Source organism: Ascaphus truei, chromosome 3, assembly GCF_040206685.1.
Source record: "Ascaphus truei isolate aAscTru1 chromosome 3, aAscTru1.hap1, whole genome shotgun sequence".
Taxonomy (NCBI): domain Eukaryota; kingdom Metazoa; phylum Chordata; class Amphibia; order Anura; family Ascaphidae; genus Ascaphus; species Ascaphus truei.
In genome coordinates, this window is record NC_134485.1 from 320644619 (window position 1) to 320664729 (window position 20111).

Below are 20111 nucleotides of genomic sequence, written 5' to 3' on the forward strand. Positions count from 1 at the left end.
CACCGGCCAATCAGATCAATAGGTAACGCACTGGTCCGAAGGACGCAGTGAGAAAAAAATACCAGACTAACAAAAATATAACATAAACTGGTATCAAGTGCAACAGTAAATTAAAATAATGTGCACTAAAATAGGAGAGTTAATGTAAAAAAAAATCCAAATGGGGGGATATCGAGCAGAGAACCCCGCCTGATGCCCACTGGGAGGCAAACTCTGAAACCGTCCCAGTGGACTCAGCGTACGTGTATTCTGCCCGGATACAGGAGCGCACCAGCGCCCGGAACATGGCCACAATGTTTGTTGGGACCTCCCTCTCCAGACACTGCTTGAGGAGGAGGAGGTGAAAGAGCAGGTAATTTGTAGATTAGTAAAGATTCTCAGAACATTTTGAAAGCCACGTGTATATATATATATGTTTATATAGCGTCAATATACATAGAGCTTCACAGCAGTAATAAACGCGATTAAACAACAAGATGTAATACAAACTGGGAAGAAGTGCTGTAAACATTAGGAAGAGTTTACAATGTAAGGGGTATATAATTGATAACTCAGAGGCAGCGCGGGAAGGAGTTATGGTATGTGGGTATGCATGGGGGGGGAGTTACGTTGGAGCTACTGAAATGCTTTGTTCAAGAGGTGAGTTTTGAGGCAGGCCATGAAGGTAGAGAAGGTGCTTGGTCGATATTGAGGGCATTCCGGAGGTGCGGGCAATAAGCGAGTTTTAGGTTTACCCCTTTGTATATAAAAGATTCAACACAAATCAATAGGCGATCAGGGGTATAATGAGAAATTAGGGCTGCTATGAGGGGCAGAGGAGTGTATAGCCTTGAAAGAGAAGATAACTAAGTAATACAGGATGTAATGGGAAGCAGAGAAAGGTATTTGAGCAGGTGAAAATTAGGTAAATCAAGCTGCAATGTTTAGGATAGATTGTAGAGGAGGAAGGGGAGAGATAGGATGATTACAATAATAGCCGGGAGAGAATGAGAGTATGCGTTAGTTTTAGTAGAAAAGCCTGTATTTTAGCAGTTGTGGAGGAAAAGGCCCTATGTTTTAGCGCCAGCATGAATGTGAAGAAAACGAGGGAAAGAAGTCAAATGTGACACCTATGCAGCGTGCTTGTGTTACTGGCTTTATGGTAATGATGGTCCAAGTAATGGTGAAGGCATCAATAGGTCCAGGCTTGGGAGGAATATATAAGGAGCTTTGTTTGCCATGCATGGGCTCTTGGCCAAGAGCCATCCAGAATGATACTGCAGAGAGACTTTCAGAGACTTGGTCTGTACAGCAGGTGTAAGGTCTGGAGTTGAAAAGTAAATCTGCGTGTCAGCATGGAGTTGAGAAGAGGTCCCAGGACAGAACCATGGGTACACCAACAGGTTGCTAGAAGAAGAGGTTCTGTTAGTAAGAGAGACACAAAGTATGATGGGAGCGTTAAGAGGTTTGTCACAGATACCAGCAGTATAGCAAATGTGCAGGAAAAGAACAATCCACAGTATCAAAACACAGCACAGATTATCTTTGACAGCATGAAGGTTATTAGCTACTGTGGTTAGGTTTGTTTCAGTGGAGTGAACAGTGCAGAAACCAATTTATAGAGGGCATAAGAGATAAGAAAATGAAGCAAGGAAGAGAAACAAGGGGGTCGAATGGAAAAGGCAGAAGAGAGACAGGGTGAAGGTTGTTAGATCTGGTGCTTTACAGGAGGTAGGAAGAATGGTTAAAACCTGCTTAATGTAGTTTCCAGCTCCAGTTTAGAACAACGTTTTAAAAGACTGCACCTTATAGATACTGGATGATAAGGATAAAATTAAGGACAGTTATTCCCAGTGAGAATACAAAATACTGTACATACTGTACAATTCAAAGAGACCGTAAACCATTTTTCAATTCGTATCCCACCACATCAACGAGATTATAATCTGCAAAACATGTTGACACTGTATACGAATATATAATGCAACAATATGACATTTAGGTTGATTGATGTATTAACCCTTTAATTGCTAGAATGTCCAGACAGAGTACAAAAGGCTTTCCGGCACCAAGAACACATGATTGTTTATGGATCACTAGCAACAATCTATATACTGTACTATGCATTCCAAGTGGCAAGGCAGCCATGTGAAACAGGTATTTTATAGGAGTGAATAGAAAAACTGCACCAAGAATATTAATTATTTATTGTATCAAATGCAAAATAACCTTTGCCATTAATGACTAGGGCCTGGTTCCCAATTATTCTCAGAGCTGGAGAAAACCTAGAAAATAAAGTCCTTAGTCTGCTATTTTATCATGAAGTTGTTTATTGATTACAAACATAGCACAGTAACCAGTTTGCATTTTAAAACCAGAAAGGTAAAGGCCACAATAGTCCAACTACATTTCTTACAATCCACACCTTCCATGCATTCTCAAGTTAAAAAAAAAAAAATATTCAAAAGCATATTTTTGCTATTTCTCAATTCCAGTTAAAAATGCAATTTATTATAACATCCCCAAATCCCCTGGTTTAAAAAGTGCCATGTAACACTGTGCAGTCATGCACCACGGTTTGCTCTCTCCCCAAATTGTAAAAAAGTGATCAGGTAGCATTCTGACAAACTGTTTAACATATTGTTTTTTTTTGTTTTTAATTACCTTTTACTATCTTTGATTAACATATTACAATGGCTCTTACAACGGTCAAGGAACTTATTATCCTTTTGAAAACAGTCTGTATAGATTAAACACGAGTTCGCTAAAATCTATATTAAATAGTGTAAATAAAATGGAAAAGGTGTATTTACTGTTTATTCGAAGGTAACTATTCTAATAAATCATTTTCTTACCTTTCTAGCACTGTCCAATGAAATTATTTTTATAAAACAAAATCTCCCATTATTATTACAACAATAATTTGTACATTCCTGCGAGTTACAAAAAGTGGTCAACCCCCATGGTTCCCTCTTCCACCCAGAAACTCTACACCCACCTCATGCAAGTCTAATACGCAAGAGAGAAAAAACACGAGTGGAAAAGGCTTTGGGATGAGAGTAGGGAAGAGGGTCATTTTCGTACAGCCCGGACTGCTGCCATGCATAAGGCTAGAATAAGGACCAGGAATTACTTTGAAAACAACCTACATAATTGTGAAAGAATAAAATGATTCGATTTTACATTTCTTTTATAAGCGCAAATCTGTCTACCTTGTTTTTGACCAATGCGTAAATACACCTACAAGTCCTTTATGATTCAAGATTCGGTCTGATGAAGAGGGAAATTTCCCTGGGAAAAGAATGCCCCCATCTCCTTCAGTTCTTAAATGCTCCCGCTCTGCTTGCTTTATTGATAAAGTTCTTCAGAAGATCACAGTCCATCTCAGTGAAGGCGTCTGTCTGTGTAACTAAGGTCATGTGGTTTACACAAAATCTGAAGCAAAACTCTTCTAGATCCTAGAAACAAAAGTCTGGTTACAGATAAATTAATTACTAACTGGAAACCAAGATATCAATAACAATAATGGGGGGATTCAAAGAGGCTCCGATAACTGGTGTCTGAGCTTTATCAGCATGAATAGCCATTGGACTTGAATAGCAGTTAACACCAGCTGAGCGTCAATATCTGTTATTAGAGCTTTGTGAATTACCACCCCCCCCCCCCCACCCCCAAGAGCCTTGTTCATGAAGCAGCCAAATCTGTACCACAAGCACCAACAAAATGTACTAAGTTCTCCAAATACCATTGGGAACCCCCAGTTCAGAAAACATTCAACTCTGATAGCTCAAAATATTCTAAAAAGCAAGTGTAGTCCAGCTACGGCCACCTGATAATGCAGGGACATTGGAGACGTAGACGCATGGGGTGTTGCTGCTTTCAACTGATTGAAAGTGTGTTCATACAGTATTGCTGAACATGCCCAAGTGTAAATACATCAGTCTATGTTTTTGAGGCAACTGTTACGGGATATCTTTTACACACAAACACTGCTCTTCTAGGTTTTCCAAATGGGCCAAATCATGAAAAAAAATGAATGCGGTAGAATGACGAAGAGTATAATAATATAATGAATATGCACACACATAAATTAAAAATGACCAGCATTTTGCAAGCATCAACAACTTCTGTACTATATATATATATATATATATATATATATATATGGATTACCGTTACTTATCTTTATAGGAGTTCCTCCATGATAAGGTTTATGACCCTCCAACTGTGTGTGGTAGGACTGCCTTTGCCAGAGCAATTAAAAAGGTCCCCAGTCATACATTTAGCCACGCTGTATAGGCTTTCCTCAAACTCTATTACATCATAGAGCAAAAATAATATTAATAAATAACTCTTTGGGATGGGCAAAGTCTGTGTACTGTCATGGAGGGACTCAGAGAAAGATAGAGAAAGGTATAACTGTCTTACCATTATTTGAGTCCCTCCATGACAGTACAAACGATTGGGATGTACCAAAGCAATCCCAATTAAGGGTTGGAAGTCTGGAATGATGGCTTGTAAAACCTTTCTTCCAAATCTAGCCTCTTCAGAGGGTGACACATAGAACGTATGCCTAATTAATGTATTTTGCAAAGACCATGTACAGTAGCAGCTTTACATACGTCTTCTGATGACGAAAGGGCCCCTGTTGGCCAATGACGTAGCTATGGCTGCAGTCGAATGAGCCTTAATTACTAATGGACAATCCAGATGTCTACGTTGATATGTCTCATGGATTCATAGTTTAAATCTTCCATCGCAGATGGATCAGAGCCAGAAAAACCTCTCCTGTTTCCTGAAAGCAAATAAATCGGTCTGATTTTCTAGAACGCTGTGACTTAACATAATGAGAAAACGCACTGTTTTTAAGCAATGCAAATGCTCTTCTTTTTTACCCTTGGGTTTTGGACAAAATGAAGGAACAATTATGTCCTGATTCAATTATGTCCAAGATTACTTAAGGAATGAACGGAGGAACTGGCCGCATAATCTTAGCTTGGTGGACCCTAAAATACCGTATGGTGCTTTACAAGATAGTCTGCAACTCACCAATTCTTCTGTCTGAAGTAATAGTTGTAAGGAATACTGATTTAAGAGTAAGCATTAATCTGAAAGTTGAAGCAACTGTCCAAAAAGGGGCATAAGATAATGTTTCTAAAACAATATTTAAATCTCAAGATGGAATAGTGGACAAATTCTAGGCCTAAGCTTCTCCACTGCTTTAAGAAACCGAGATACATCACTTTCGTTAGCTAAAGAGGTTGCAAAGAACATTCCTAAGGCTGTAACTTTGAATTTAAGATAATTAAAAAGTGAAGGTCTTTATTATATCCACTCAGCAAAAATATAAGGAGATCCGGCTTCCATCGGATCCAAGTCTTGTGCAATTCACCACTTGGAAAATACATCCTATACCCTATGGCAGCGGTGCACAAACTGGGGGGGGGGGGGGGGCGCAGACGGTTGCAGAGGCCTGTGATCTTCCCCAAGCCATTTAAATTAAATGCCGGGGGATCGCGTGAGGCCCCTGCAACACTCCACTTACCTTTCTTCAGCCGGCTGTGTGACGGGTTGCCATGGCAACGCAGCATCAAATGACGCTGTGGGGCCATGTGACGTCCCACGCGTCAAATGACGCCGTGGGTCATGTGACATAACCCCGCAGCGTCATTTGACGCGGATGCAAGGTGGGGGGGGGGGGGGGAGGCACGAGGACTGGGGCAAGGGAGACAAACGTTTGCGCTCTTCTGCCCTATAGTATATTTTGGATGTGAACCACTCGGTCCGACAGATCCCTGCTCTTAAAATACTGCCTATCAATCTCCATGCCATTCAGGAAAGCTAGACTTGCATGCCCTATTGGGCCCTCTGTGAGAAGAGGCGGTAGGAGCGCAGCTTCTAGGGAATCTCTATGGATATCTTTAGTAGGTCCTCAAACCATGGCCTTCTTGGCCAGAATGGGGCTAAAATACTCCCTCTTTACTAATTTTTGTCAGCGCTCTGTGAACCATAGGCAGAGAAGGAAATATGTACACTAGCAGGAAGAAGTTCCATCGTACTGACAATGCTTCTGTAAAGGTCGCCTTTGGGTTGAGATTTCGGGAATGAAAAAAAAAATAGAGGTTTGGATTTTTCGTGTAGCCATAAGGTCTATTGCTGGAATTCCCCACCTGGAGGTCACTTGGTCGAAAACCTCTGCATTTAGAGACCATTCTCCTGGGTGGATCCTGTGACAACTTAAGAAGTCCGCAGAGGTATTTTGTTTCCCTGTGATAGGTGGACAGAATTTTCTGCACAAGACAGAATCCTTGAAACCTCTTTTAATGATTGCAAACGTTTGTGCCTCCTGGTTTGTTCAGGTAAGCCACTGTTGTAACGCTGTCTGAAATGACTCAGCTGTTCCTTGAAAATTATGATTATTGCCCTGAAGACTCCTCTGATCTCAAGAACATTTATCGGGGCGAGCTGTCTATGACAGACCATTTCCCTTGAGAGGTTGGGGTGCCCTTCTAGAGAAATCCTTCTGTTAGGCTGGCATCGGTAAAGAGGGTGTGCAAAGTTCCTCGATGTCCATAGCTCGTCTCATACCTTTAATGAGCTTATTCACAATGTCTACGTTGACATTTTCTGGGATATCTGCAGCCTCTTCTTTAGATGAATATTGTTGCCAGTCAGAGCAATAGGTGTCTTGCATATCAGAGTCTGCATGAGGGGATCTTGATCCCTTATGAGATACTGTATGTTCTTAGCTTGCAGTCTGACAGCCTCACAGGTCTCCAAGACAAGATTTTATCCATGAGAAAAACTCATTAATCGGAGCTAGAGATTTCTCATCTGAGGGAGGCTAAATGTAGGTGGCTCAAGCTATCTTAGCATAATTATTAGGTAATTTGGCTTCACATAAGGCACATGGAGCCGATTTGGCTGCAGCCTCCTTAGGCCTAGTAGCCACCTGTTCAGGAGCCCCTGACTACATTATAAGTTCAGGAGAAGCATTAGGAGCTGACATAATACAGCTCATGAAGCAGCAATAATAAGGAATCAAAGGCACGTAAAAGGGCCGCCATTGTACCTTATATACTCCTTCCAGGAATGCAGCTGCAAGATATTACCTCTTGGGACTGTTGACACCCAAATCAGGAGTCAGAGCTTAATTCCGGTTGCACAGAATGGTCGGAGGCCCGACTGGAAACTGGCTGCAGAGGTATATCAGACCTCCCTCCTCTAGTCAGAGATTCAGGATAATTCATCAATGCAGACAAGGGTCTGCATTAGAGGATCAGACATTGATAAGCCGCTCCAGGCGGTTTGTGCGGCATCAGAACCGGCAGGCACCTGGCTGCCAGAGGTAGCTCAGACCTCGATCAGCGGGAAAATGGGGTAGGGGAAGCCCGTAATCAGTACATTATATCAACAGTAGCTTAACAATAATAATAATGTATATTCGGAATCATAGTTTTTGACAGAAATCGTATAGATCAACGAACTGGAGAGGGAGGAAGGGAACAACGATGGGGACTTGAACAGAACCGTTTACAAGGGGGGCAACATAAGAAAAAGAACCTACACACCAAATAATATTACGGTGGGGAGGGTATAGGGAAAAATATTGCATTGTTCAAAAACTTCACGTCTACAAGAAATCGTATTTCTATCCCAGAGATCATCTCTCCTTTGATCTTATTGTTTCACCCTGTACCATTTTTACAAGAGCGCTAACTCTGGGTTCAGGCCAACATCACCTTCCTGTTTCAGCCAGGGTCCCACACCCAAGCAAATTGATATGATTTTTCTCGCAAGTACTGTATGCTGTAATCCTCTCCATTTTCAGGATATGCCATATCCTACGCTGGATAGATAGTCCTGGGAAGTCTGTTCATTCCAACAAGCAGCAATAGAGCATCTTGGGGCTAGTAAAATATGTAGCATTAGTTTATAATGGTGTTTGGGTATGTTGGGCGGAAGTTTGCCCAGCAGGGCCAGCCATGGATCTGGGGTCACCGTCATTTCTCCGAAAGAATTAATATGTTCAAAAGCTTGCCCCCAGAGAGGGGCAACAATTGAACAAGTCCATTATATATGCCAAAGAGATCCTCTTTGTCCACAACCTCAAAAACATAGGGGAGATATATTGCTATTGATAGCATGCAATCGTATTGGTGTAAGATACCAGCGAAACAACATCTTATATTTATTTTCCTTTATGGTCGTACATATCGAGCTGGATGCCGCTGCCTCACATATATCAGACCAAACCTCAATCTCTAGGCTTTCCCCTATCTCCTCTTCCCACTTTCAAATATATATGGTCTTCAGATTAAAATCTACATCTAACAGGGAGTTGATAGAACCTTTGTCCAGATACCTTGAGTTATAGAGCGGTTTAAAATAGATTGTAACCGCCGGAGAAACACTTGTATGCTTCGTCGTAATAAAACATTTTAATTGGAGAGATCTAAACACCTCTCCCGGCCATAGATCAGCCCTCTCTTGAAGCTCAAGAAAACCCTTAATCTCGTTATCGGATGATCCACCCGGTTATGCGCGGCATCAGAGCCGGACCAGGCTTCAGAGGCTGCATCAGACCTCGATCCGGAAATCCAGCTGGTTTGCACGGCCAGGACCTGGTTCCAGGATGATGCATTTCAACCCTCTATCAGAAAATGTGTATATGAGTGGGACCGGCACGCTGGGAGCCCCCCGGTTAACGCCAATCTTTTCTTCTTGTTGGAGCTTCTGAGAGAACATTTACACCCGCAGGTAGGAAAACATGACTGTGGATCGGAGGTGGAGCGTATTTAATCGCTTTGGCAAAGGCGGTCCTACCACACAGAAGGAGGGACATAAACCCCATTGTGTGCACTGTCATGGGAGAAGAGATAGCTCGTTAAATTACTTTAACTCAGAAATGAATTTCAGGAACAAAAATTGCATTCAGTGCTCTGAACAACTGCAAAGAAATTAGCAGGAGCAGACAGAACAAGGGCCCCTAATGCACTTCATGTGGACCAGATTTGACTCGCATGCTGCACATTTTAGTTAGCATACTAAAATAATTACTATCTGTATGGGCACACCAAATATTACTAGTAAAAGCCTCAAGTTGTCATTCAATACCTGCTGCATTAAAGCTTTTTCATGGTGCAGGCCCACTGTGCGTGCATTCACTTTTTTTTTTGTATTATGTTCCCCTGCACCAATCTATTGCACCAATATATAGGTGGTACAATAGACAAGCTCAACAGTTTACTGCTCCACATTACTTGTTTTCCTGTTCTAACCATTAAAGACCAGCAAATTACCACCACTTCATTACATATAATACATGGAGAGGATTAATGTACTGTAAGCAACATTGTTTTCATTTGTATTTTAGTTGTCAAACCCCTCATGAGCGTCAAAGTCCAAAACATGCCTGGCTTTCTCAGCATTATGTATAGAGAAGCAGGGTGGGTGTTCATGACAAGTAAATAGCAGAGGAAAAGATTTCATATTTCACCTGAGCATCATACTTGACGGCGGCTGACAGCAGTGTAACAGCGTTCCCTTCACAGATGCCTTGTTTTATGGTTTGTTGGCAAAGCTGTTTCAATCTATTTTCTCTATATAATGTTGCCAGCTCCAAAAGCCCTGTTAGAAAATAAAATATTACTTTGCAAGGATCTACTTTTTTTTCAATGCAACACACACACTTTTCATTTATCTAAAAAAGCACCCATTGTATCCCCAGAAACAAACCTCTCGAAACTAATAAAGACTATTACTACATAGTCCATGTATGTTAACAAGATCTCAGGGCATAGTACACACGTAAAACATTAAACCTGCAGCAGATGTTCACTTATCCGATACAAATAGGGCTAGACCTAAACTGCTGCTCTGCACACAAAAAAACAAGTTAACATTTATGCTTATCCATGAAAAAGGAACCAAAATAACATGGAACTGATGCTTTTCCAACCTTCACTGGTCCAGCATCTTACGATGGGGAAATGGTCGGCTTTTGCCTGGTTATCTTTTGAGATGATCGGGAGGCTGATTCATACATCATTATCTGCAGTGGCTCAGTCTAAGCTTCTATATATCTAAAGTTCCTGAAATTATATTGCTACAACATTCCTCAACAGAAAGTTGCTAGATGAGAAAATAACCGCATAATAACAGTCTTGCATACTTGTTTATTTCACAGGAAAGCCTCAGTGATTTCAATACAAAAGCAAGTGTTCTACTTGCTGTACTTACTGTCCCTGTAACATGTCTTAATTTAACAGTGCAGTAGGTACTCCTTTAACAATTACACACAGCTCCCGCAACCTCAGAACTAAAACCCACCACATATATACACATACATATATATACACATATATATACACACACACACACACACACACACACACACACACACCAAAAGGCGTGTGACCAGCAAAATACAAAAATCCCCAATGCTACATCCTTCCTGTACTGTTCAATATTGTAAAAAAAAAAAATAACCTCTGCAAATAACTTATCCACGTTCACATAGGTTTTTGTATGTTAACACTTGCCTATTGCATCCTCAGGAGGGATGCTTATGTTATCTGTGTACAGATATTCCAGGAAGGCGTGAAATACCGGATAGGAAAACTGGTTCATTTCGATTGTTTCTTCCTCACTTTCATGCAGTAATGAACAAAGATGCTCACACCTCAAGGAGAAAAAAAAAAGGCAAGAAAACGTGAACATCCAAAAAAGCAGAAAAAAAAACACTTTAAAACAGCAATCCTCTCTGCTTCCGGAAAACAAATACACAGATACGCTCATACATATACACTCAATCGCGAATGGTGAACCTATTGCACACATGCTCAATGCGGCACTCAAGACAAATTTGCTTGGCACGTCATGGTTGCATGACCCAAGTATCTCCAATCTCCTAATGGCAGACGCACAAATTGCATGACCAGGCCACCACGGGCAACATGCTTTACATCAGGGTTTAAGGCCGCTCGAAAGGTCAAGATTTCTGCCTGCACTGCTGCTGTGCGCTCCATATCACGCAAGCAGTTCCCGTGTACGGTATTACAGATTTACTGCCCTGGTTACTGCCATCAGAGGACAACTTACTCGGCACACTTATTGCATTATACTTTTTACTTCGATGGCACTTGAGCTCAAAAAAGGTTCACCTTCCCTGCACTAAATAAATAATCCCTTTTTGTTGCCTTTAATGATACAAACCATTATAAATTTTATAACTGCACACTGGAGATCTATATATTTTTTTTTTTTTATTCCACTTTCAGAAAGTCATCATCATACGCGCAACTGAAAACAGGTGTGTAAACACAGTAAAAGGAAAAACCTCATCACAATAAACACGGTCCTTGTAAATTAGTACAATGTACAGTATGACATGGGAGAATTGCGGCTTTTGGAGTGTGTCTTTGACTACTAGCTGTAAAAAAAACCTCAGATTCTTCCATGTCCAAACGGGCAAAACTATTTTTATCTGCCATAAAATCCTAAAAAAATGACAGAAAAACAAAAGCGCTATTGAGAAACAGTTCAACACAACTGTAAATATTTGACAAGTAGTTACAAAACAATTATCTTGAGAATAGATATACATTAGGTTCCAACGGGGCCGTCTGTGAATTTGGATGTTACTGTTTCTAACAAATATAACATGCTTTTATGACCGCTTTATATAATTTCAGAGACACTATGCACCATCTCCACTAAAAATAAACTAACTTAATATTAATTTGAACTGGTTCCCCACAGCCGATCTGTGGCCCCTGGTTCCTGAGTGACGAGAATACTTGCCTGGTGGACACAAAATTGCCACGGGTTCGGGGCTCACTATTGCAGCGTCATCAGAAGAGGATGTCACAGCTTTCTACTGGTGACCTACTGGCCATGTTTGTAGTTCTCAAACTACTGTACATGGGATTAAAATGCACTTTTATAACACCCAACCAGCTGTTACTCATATAAATATAATCTACAAAATTCCTTCAAATGCAATTCAGCACCTACAAGGATATAGTATTAAATCTGTTCCATTTACCTATGAACAAAATCATTACGGCATGCAATATACTGAAGAGAATCAGATGTTATATTCTATGTATGCTCCAGATCAGCGTTTCCCAAATGGTGGGTTGCGACCCGGCACCGGGCCACGGCACCAAAATTGCCGGGTCGCAGCGAGGCTGGCCGCGCGGTGTCTCCCGTCCCCCCTGCTCAATTTTAAAAAATGGCGGCGATTCCCCCCCGCGGTCCCGCGCGCTTGCGCAGGGCAAACAAGGCCCGCTCCCTTCCTCCCCACGCTCTCTTCCTCCCCCCCGCTCCCCTTCCTCCCCCCCCCCCCTCCCGCTCCCAACGTGGGACGGAGGAGGAAGTACCAGCTCCTCTGCGGCCCGCACGTTATGTGGGGCGGAGGGGGACATTCAAGCTCCTACTGCGGCCTGCTTCCCCCCGCGGCCAGCTTCCCGAGCTCACCTCCCATGGCACCCCCCTCCCGAGCCCACCTACCGTGCCCCCGAGCCCACCTCCCGTCCCGGGGCAGCAGGGGATATCGGGGCGGCAGCAGGGGAAAGCGTCCGGCGGATAGGTAAGTTACCCACCACCCAGTCACTGCCTCCCACACCCAAGTGCCCCGGGCCTCCTCCCTCCCTCCCCACCCAAGTGCCCCCTGGTCCCCTCCCTCCCACCCAAGTGCCCCCTGGTTCCCTCCCTCCCACCCCAAGTGCCCCATGTCCCCCCCTCCCTCTCCCACCCAAGTGCCCCCATGTCCCCCCTCCCCTCTCCCACCCAAGTGCCCCCTGGTCCCCCCTCCCTCCCACCCAAGTGCCCCTGGTCCCCCTCCCTCCCACCCCAAGTGCCCCTGGTCCCCTCCCCTCCCTCCCACCACCCAAGTGCCCCTGGTTCCCCCCTCCCTCCCACCCAAGTGCCCCTGGGTCCCCTCCCTCCCTCCCACCCAAGTGCCTCTGGTCCCCCCCTCCCTCCCAAGTGCTCCTGGTCCCCCTCCCTCCCACCCAAGGTCCCCTGGTCCCCCCTCCCTCCCTCACCACCCAAAGGTCCCCCTGGTCCCCCCTCCCTCCCTCCCACCCCAAGTGCCCCCTGGTCCCCCCTCCCTCCCACCCAAGTGCCCCATGCCCCCTCCCACCACCAAGTGCCCTCCTGGCCCCCCTCCCTCCCATCCAAGTGCCCCTGGCCCCCCTCCCCTCCCATCCAAGTGCCCCTGGCCCCCCTCCCACCCAAGTGCCCCTGGCCCCCTCCCTCCCACCCAAGTGCCCCTGGCCCCCCTCCCTCCCACCCAAGTGCCCCTGGCCCCTCCTCCCTCCCACCCAAGTGCCCCTGGCCCCCTCCCTCCCACCCAAGTGAAGTGCCCCTGGTCTCCTCCCTCCCACCCAAGTGCCCCTGGCCCCCTCCCTCCCTCCCTCCCACCCAAGTGCCCCTGGCCCCCTCCCTCCCTCCCACCCAAGTGCCCCTGGCCCCCTCCCTCCCTCCCACCCAAGTGTCCCTGGCCCCCTCTCCAGTCACTCACATCCGTCATTGCCTGTAATTCACTGTTTGTGTCTGTGTGCGTATAGGGGAGAGCGAGCGTGTGTGTGTGTGTGTATCAGTGTGTGTGTATCTGTATCAGTGTGTGTGTGTGTATCAGTGTGTGTGTGTGTATCAGTGTGTGTGTAGCAGTGTCTCTGTGTGGCTGCGTGTGTGTCAGTGGCTGCGTGTGTGTGTCAATGGCTGCGTGTGTGTATATCAGAGGCTGTGTGTATGTGTCAGTGGCTGTGTGTGTGTGTGTGTGTATCAGTGGCTGTGTGTGTGTGTGTATCAGTGGCTGTGTGTGTGTGTGTGTGTCAGTGGCTGTGTGTGTGTGTATCAGTGGCTGTGTGTGTGTGTGTATCAGTGTGTGTGTGTGTGTGTGTGTGTGTGTGTGTGTGTGTGTATCAGTGGCTGTGTGTGTGTGTGTGTCAGTGGCTGTGTGTGTGTGTATCAGTGGCTGTGTGTGTGTGTGTATCAGTGTGTGTGTGTGTGTGTGTGTGTGTGTGTGTGTGTGTGTGTGTGTGTGTGTGTGTGTGTGTGTGTGTGTGTGTGTGTGTGTGTGTGTGTGTGTGTGTGCATGTGCCTATAGGCGATAACATTTTTAGTGGGTCACGAAGGAGAAGTTCAAAAATAACCGGGTCATGGAAAAAAAAGTTTGGGAAACCCTGCTCCAGATAAAATGGCAAAGAAAGTGTTACTATTCCTGCAAAGTGGCCCTTCTCTAAAACATTACATATTTAAGCTTGTTAAATTGCACTTCGTGTATTATTTTAAAACGATAGATATATGGAACGTCTATTTACAGGTGTATCAAAGTATGTAGAACTATACTTGCATATCATGGGAGAAGGAGTGGCTCAGTGAGTAAAGACACTGAGTGGCACCAAGAGTTTGAAGCAGGGGAACCTGGATCAATTCCCGGTGTCGGCTCCTTGTGACCTTGGGCAAGTCACTTTATCTCCCTGTGCCTCAGGCACCAAAAACACAGGGACCTGTGTCTGCAAAATGTCTCTGTAAAGCGCTGCGTAAAACTAGCAGTGCTATACAAGAACATGCTATTATTATCTTTAGCTATTTTCCCCTCCTAGCCACACCCACGCTACGTGGGACTTCACATACAAGAGGCGTAATATAACCAAAGCTGCTTCTTACCTAATTCGGAGAAGAACTTTGTGCACATAGATATATTTGTCATCCACTAAAAATTTCAAGTCTGCAGTGTCAGGATTATCAAATTCCTTCTTCAGCGACTCTGCCACTGTTAGGTGATCGTCTGGTTCTACAAAAAGAAAAGAAGGGTAGGGTTGTTGAAGGAATTGAGTACATTTATGGTTTTATTCTATGATCTTTGTATACCTCCGTCCCTTCACCCAAAATCCTTTTTTAAAATACAGTTTATTTTTTATAGAAATGCTACTGAATTCCATTTATTACAAACTTTTTGTGTTAAGATTCCTGATGCAGTAGAACACTTGCTCAACCCCAAAAGGAGAAGCAGATAGGTGCACTAAGGAGGGGAAAAAAAATCATATATTTGAACAAAGACAGAAAAGCCCCTATTTACATGCACACTAAATCTCTAACAGAACGCTAGAGTAAAATATGAAACGACTTACTTTTTGTCCAAAAACTACAAAATGAAAAACCACAGCCGACACCAGTCTAAATTCTTTCAAAACTAAAGCCGTCTCTCATTTTAATCTGGTCTGTAACTGTTACATACGCCTATAATATATATATTATCTCTAACTGTGCATGCAATGTCTTGTATATAATGTATATCACTGTTCACTTAATGTAACTATGTATTTGTAACCATGTATTTGTCATCACAACTCTGTGCCCAGGACATACTTGAAAACGAGAGGTAACGCTCAATGTATTACTTCCTGGTAAAACATTGTATAAATAAATAACATAACACCACGCAAATTGGTATCATGAATATTTTAAAAGAGAGAGACAGAGAGAACACCTATTTGTACTGGAAGTATGTCAGAGAGGAGAAGTATTCAATCTACAGGGTAAATTTAATAGATAAACGCTAGTAGCATAAGATAATTCCTCTCAATGGGCTTAGCAATAGTAGATAGTTGGTTACCTTTGGTAAAGGTAAGGATGCCCTAAAACGGAGCTACCAAAATATCAGTTTCTGTGATATTATGAAAGGAAAAATATAACTGAATTAGCCAGATTCAGTCAAAAGAGAAGTTTCAAACACGATCTTGAGGCAATAGAAAGTTGCAGAGTGCTTCCATGTCTGCAGTGTTAGAGCGGAGTGCTATTAATGCACCGTTGTCATTTCTATCAAATCAATCCGAGGTCATCCTACTGCCGCTATGAAGGTGGCCAGGTCTATTGATACATTCTTATGTGTGCCCTCCTCACAGCTGTGCGACCCAACCAGCGTTTCGCTTAGCAACCCTTTCTCAAGGCTGGGACTGCCCACAGCTGCAACAGTGCTTTTATCCCCTGAAGCTCAGAGACTAAAGAATGTGGCTAACCCTTAGTGGTGCCGGTGAAAGGAAGGTACCATCAGTGTGAAAAGATGACATTTGTAAAACTAATCACAGATGATCATGTTCTGAAAAGCATCTGAAATTGAAGATAGGGTCACAAAAGGCAATAACATCTATTGGCCTCACAATTCTTGCTTATTTTGAATGTATCTGGGGGACGATAGTCCTACATTGCATAAAGAGAGGGGGATGTAAGAAACATACCTCTGTTGTGTATTGCCTATTTCACCTTTTGGATATAAATATATGTGGATATTATAGTTTTTATTCATACACCAAAGATATTCTCCAGATATACGATGTCACAAACGTGGCTGAGTACCACAAAAATGACAAGCTTGTCAGTAATCGTATCAGTACACTTAGTCACATTGTTGGTTATTCAAAAAGAAGAGGGGGGGGGGGGGAGAAACAGGACCACCACACTCCCTTACATGCAGAGGGTATAAGTGATACTCCCTCTTGTTAAGGGTGAAGTTAAGCAATAAACACCGGAAGATCTTATGTGGGGGACGAAATGAAGCAGTGCACTGCCTTGCAGCAAAAAAAAAAAAAAAAAAATGATTGGAGCCGGATCGCAATAAAATATTTGTTTGGCTGTCAGCAACATGCTAAAATAGATATGCTGGAACCGCTAACGCATTTCGCGCAGTTGTGCACTCTGATAAAGCGGACAAATGCGCGAAACGCGTTAGGGGTTCCTGCATCTCTATTTTAGCATGCTGCCAACAGCCAAATAAATATTTTATTGCGGTCCGGCTCCCATCATTCTTTTTTTGCACGGCAGTACACTGCTTCATTTCGTCCCCCATGGGAGATCTTCAGGTACTCTACACGCAAGCAGGGAGCACGCCGTACCCGACACTTCTACCAGTAGTATTTTGGCCCAGTCACCTTTAATTAAGCGGTAAAATAAATTGATACCACAGAATTAGGGCTTGGGCATTTCACTCTACTATTTACCACAATCCATGCTTACCTATATCTTATTTTATCCCATCACAAATGTCTATTTACAGGTGTAAAAGTATGAGCAGATACATTGTTGGGGTTCAAAATTCAGTTTCTTTGAAGTTTCCATTTTAGGGTTACTTTTCCATGTTCTGTAAAACTGCTGAGAAAGTTTTCACAGTGAGAGAAGTCTGTGAGCGTACACCAGTGAGAGACGTCTATGTCTGGTGCACAGACAGCAGATAAACAACCTTCGACAATGAATATAAGTTTTTTCTTTGTTCTAGCAGCTGTCTCTTCATACTAACAAGTTATTAAAAGGTGAAATTGTAGTTCGGAAAAAAAATACACGACATCACGCCTGTTATGAGGAATAGAAGCCTCAGAACAGAATAGAAACACCTAACAAAAAGCACGGGTCCCATTTGTAACCTGCATCTTACAGTACCTATAATATCTGAAGCTAGGTATTGTTGTAACGGCCTCTAGAATAAATCAATTGGAACTGCAAGAAACTGGTGTTGGACCAATTCAGTGGAAACTATATGCAAAGAATTGGTATTTTCAGTATGTAGAACTATACTTACAATTTTTCCCTCTTGGCTTTACTTATTTCCTATTCGTATAAATCTAAAAAGGAGTCTTGTACTTGTTTCTGTTATGATGCCTCATTCAGTATAGTCTACATTGTAGAACCATGTGTGCAAACAGTGGTATCTGTGCCGGAGGAGGGGAACGAAAGATTCAAATCTATAGATAATGTGGCTCAATGATGTACCTGGTACGGCATAAGCCCTGGCACGGCAGCGGCTCTTATTACGTAACTGGTACATCATGGGCACTTGCTCATTTTCTTGAGGAAGATTGGGCCGATTCCTCCAATGGAGCAGTCAGCCCAATCAAAACCAAATTGGAGCTCCCTCTAATTCCATCTACGGCATCCGGGCACAAGTTGCATCCTGTAAAAGTTAATATAAAAGTACCTTTAACATTAATATATTACAATAGAACGACATATTTGTACTGTTGTGTGTGTGCATATACACATTTATATATATATATTAAGCTCATCTTGTCTTATACATGGTCTTGACATCTCGACATACAATGTTATTGTCCTCCCTCCCACATTTCACTGCGCTGCGGAATATGTCCGTGCCATACAAATTAAAGATAATGGATAAATGACTACATTGTTTAGTAAAGCCTATTGCAAACATGAGACTTGAGCAACCATTCGTTTTTCCTCTTCCACTTACCTACAGACAGGAGGCGCCACATGCTAGCAGCGGCGGAGAAGCAGGCAAACACATCGTCAGTGGAGATAAAGTGGGTGAGGTGTGGAAGGATGACAGACTGTCCCCGGCACTGGCCCCACATGTACACCTGACCACTCTGGGATTTAGCAGCAGACGTCTGTGACAAGTGGCAGGCTGCAATCTCTACTATTCTGTTCACAAACAAGACATAAACAAAAAAAACATGCATTAAACATTGATAATTACATTTCAGCCTTCGACTACAGGAGGATACAAATAAAAAAGCCAATAGTTTATAGAACGCATCCAATTTGACTTTCTATTATAACAGCATAGAATTAAAATGTGAGTTAAATTAACTTGTATATGGTACAATGTATTTTCATTGTAAACTGCATCTTACAATACAGTCTGCATAGCCATACTGGCTCCAGAGAAAATATTCTTCTACTGGTATTGGTAAACTTGCTAGAGTTGTGAGCTCACCTACAAACTGCGTGTATACAGAACTCTGTTAGCCATCAAAAAACTGTGTCATTATTAATTGCAAAGAATATATATATGTCTTACCTTACATGCCCTACTGTTATGTCTACAATCCATAACATTTCTTAAAAGCCCTTCATTAAAGAGCTCAATAGGGACTGAAATATTAATGGTGAGGCTAAATACTGTAAATATATGCACATTAAATACATCATCTAACTGTAACCTTGCTTGAAAATAGAATTAGTTATGGGTTGTAATGGTGCATAGTGATTCTAAGATATAGTAATCCTAAGCATCAGATTTCCTTTGTGAGCAGAAGTGCTACATTACATGCCACCCATCATAATGACTTGGGTCAGGTGAACTTTTAGTAATCTCTCTGATAAAACTACAAAAATAATGCGATGTTGCTCTTATTTTGTCAATACCTTCTATCTCTCTTGATCGCTTCTGGTTGTAAGTTGCTGTACTATGTCTTGTGTCTCTGTAAAGATATGTAGATTGTTGCAACTACATGCACATAAAATACAATAACAGGTGATCAGTCTCATTTTACATGGCTGGAGGGAAGTAAACAACCAGTGTGCCTGATTTCAGAGAGCCGGGTACATAGGCAACATTTTTTTTTCCCATAAAAAGCCCCCAAAACGAAATTGTAATAATTGACAGGGCTGCCACCAGGGGGCATAGCCAGTACAACTGCCCCCAGTCCAGCAGCTCCAGGGGGCCTGCCCAAGTGATACTATCAGTTGGGACCAATCAGAATCCGGGCACAACTTCCATGATTGTCCGCCCGGCTGGGCACTTCCCCACCGCCTGACTGGGCCCTTCTCTGCCGCGGGGGCGTGCTCCCTAAACAACTCTTCCCTGCACAACAATCCTTCAGCACCCACCTTTCCCTGCACAACAATCCTTCAGCACCCACCTTTCCCTGCACAACAATCCTTCAGCACCCACCTTTACCTGCACAACAATCCTTCAGCACCCACCTTTCCCTGCACAACAATCCTTCAGCACCCACCTTTCCCTGCACAACAATCCTTCAGCACCCACCTTTCCCTGCACAACAATCCTTCAGCACCCACCTTTCCCTGCACAACAATCCTTCAGCACCCACCTTTCCCTGCACAACAATCCTTCAGCACCCACCTTTCCCTGCACAACAATCCTTCAGCACCCACCTTTCCCTGCACAACAATCCTTCAGCACCCACCTTTCCCTGCACAACAATCCTTCAGCACCCACCTTTCCCTGCACAACAATCCTTCAGCACCCACCTTTCCCTGCACAACATCCTTCAGCACCCACCTTTCCGTGCACAACAATCCTTCAGCACCCACCTTTCCCTGCACAATAATCCTTCAGCACCCACCTTTCCCTGCAC

The 20111-nt window shown here is 43.3% G+C and overlaps 1 protein-coding gene across 7 annotated transcripts in view; it reads right to left on the bottom strand.

Annotated features, from left to right (window-relative positions):
• Window positions 1-2273: 2273 nt before the first annotated feature.
• Window positions 2274-20111, bottom strand: part of LOC142489783 (RCC1 and BTB domain-containing protein 2-like) — a 59598-nt gene continuing 41760 nt past the window's right edge. For 3 of the 7 annotated variants that reach the window (XM_075591168.1, XM_075591167.1, XM_075591166.1), the window contains 5 exons: window positions 18239-18429; window positions 14662-14788; window positions 10524-10663; window positions 9479-9609; window positions 2278-3437 (listed from right to left, as the gene is read on the bottom strand). In XM_075591168.1, coding sequence (XP_075447283.1) covers window positions 3297-3437; window positions 9479-9609; window positions 10524-10663; window positions 14662-14788; window positions 18239-18429 — 730 coding nt within the window. In that variant the 3' untranslated portion in view covers window positions 2278-3296. Of the gene's footprint in view, window positions 3452-4181; window positions 4775-9478; window positions 9610-10523; window positions 10664-14659; window positions 14789-17007; window positions 17140-18238; window positions 18430-20111 lie in introns of those variants that run through there. The other 4 variants (XM_075591171.1, XM_075591172.1, XM_075591170.1 and 1 more) reach the window with 4 other exon arrangements.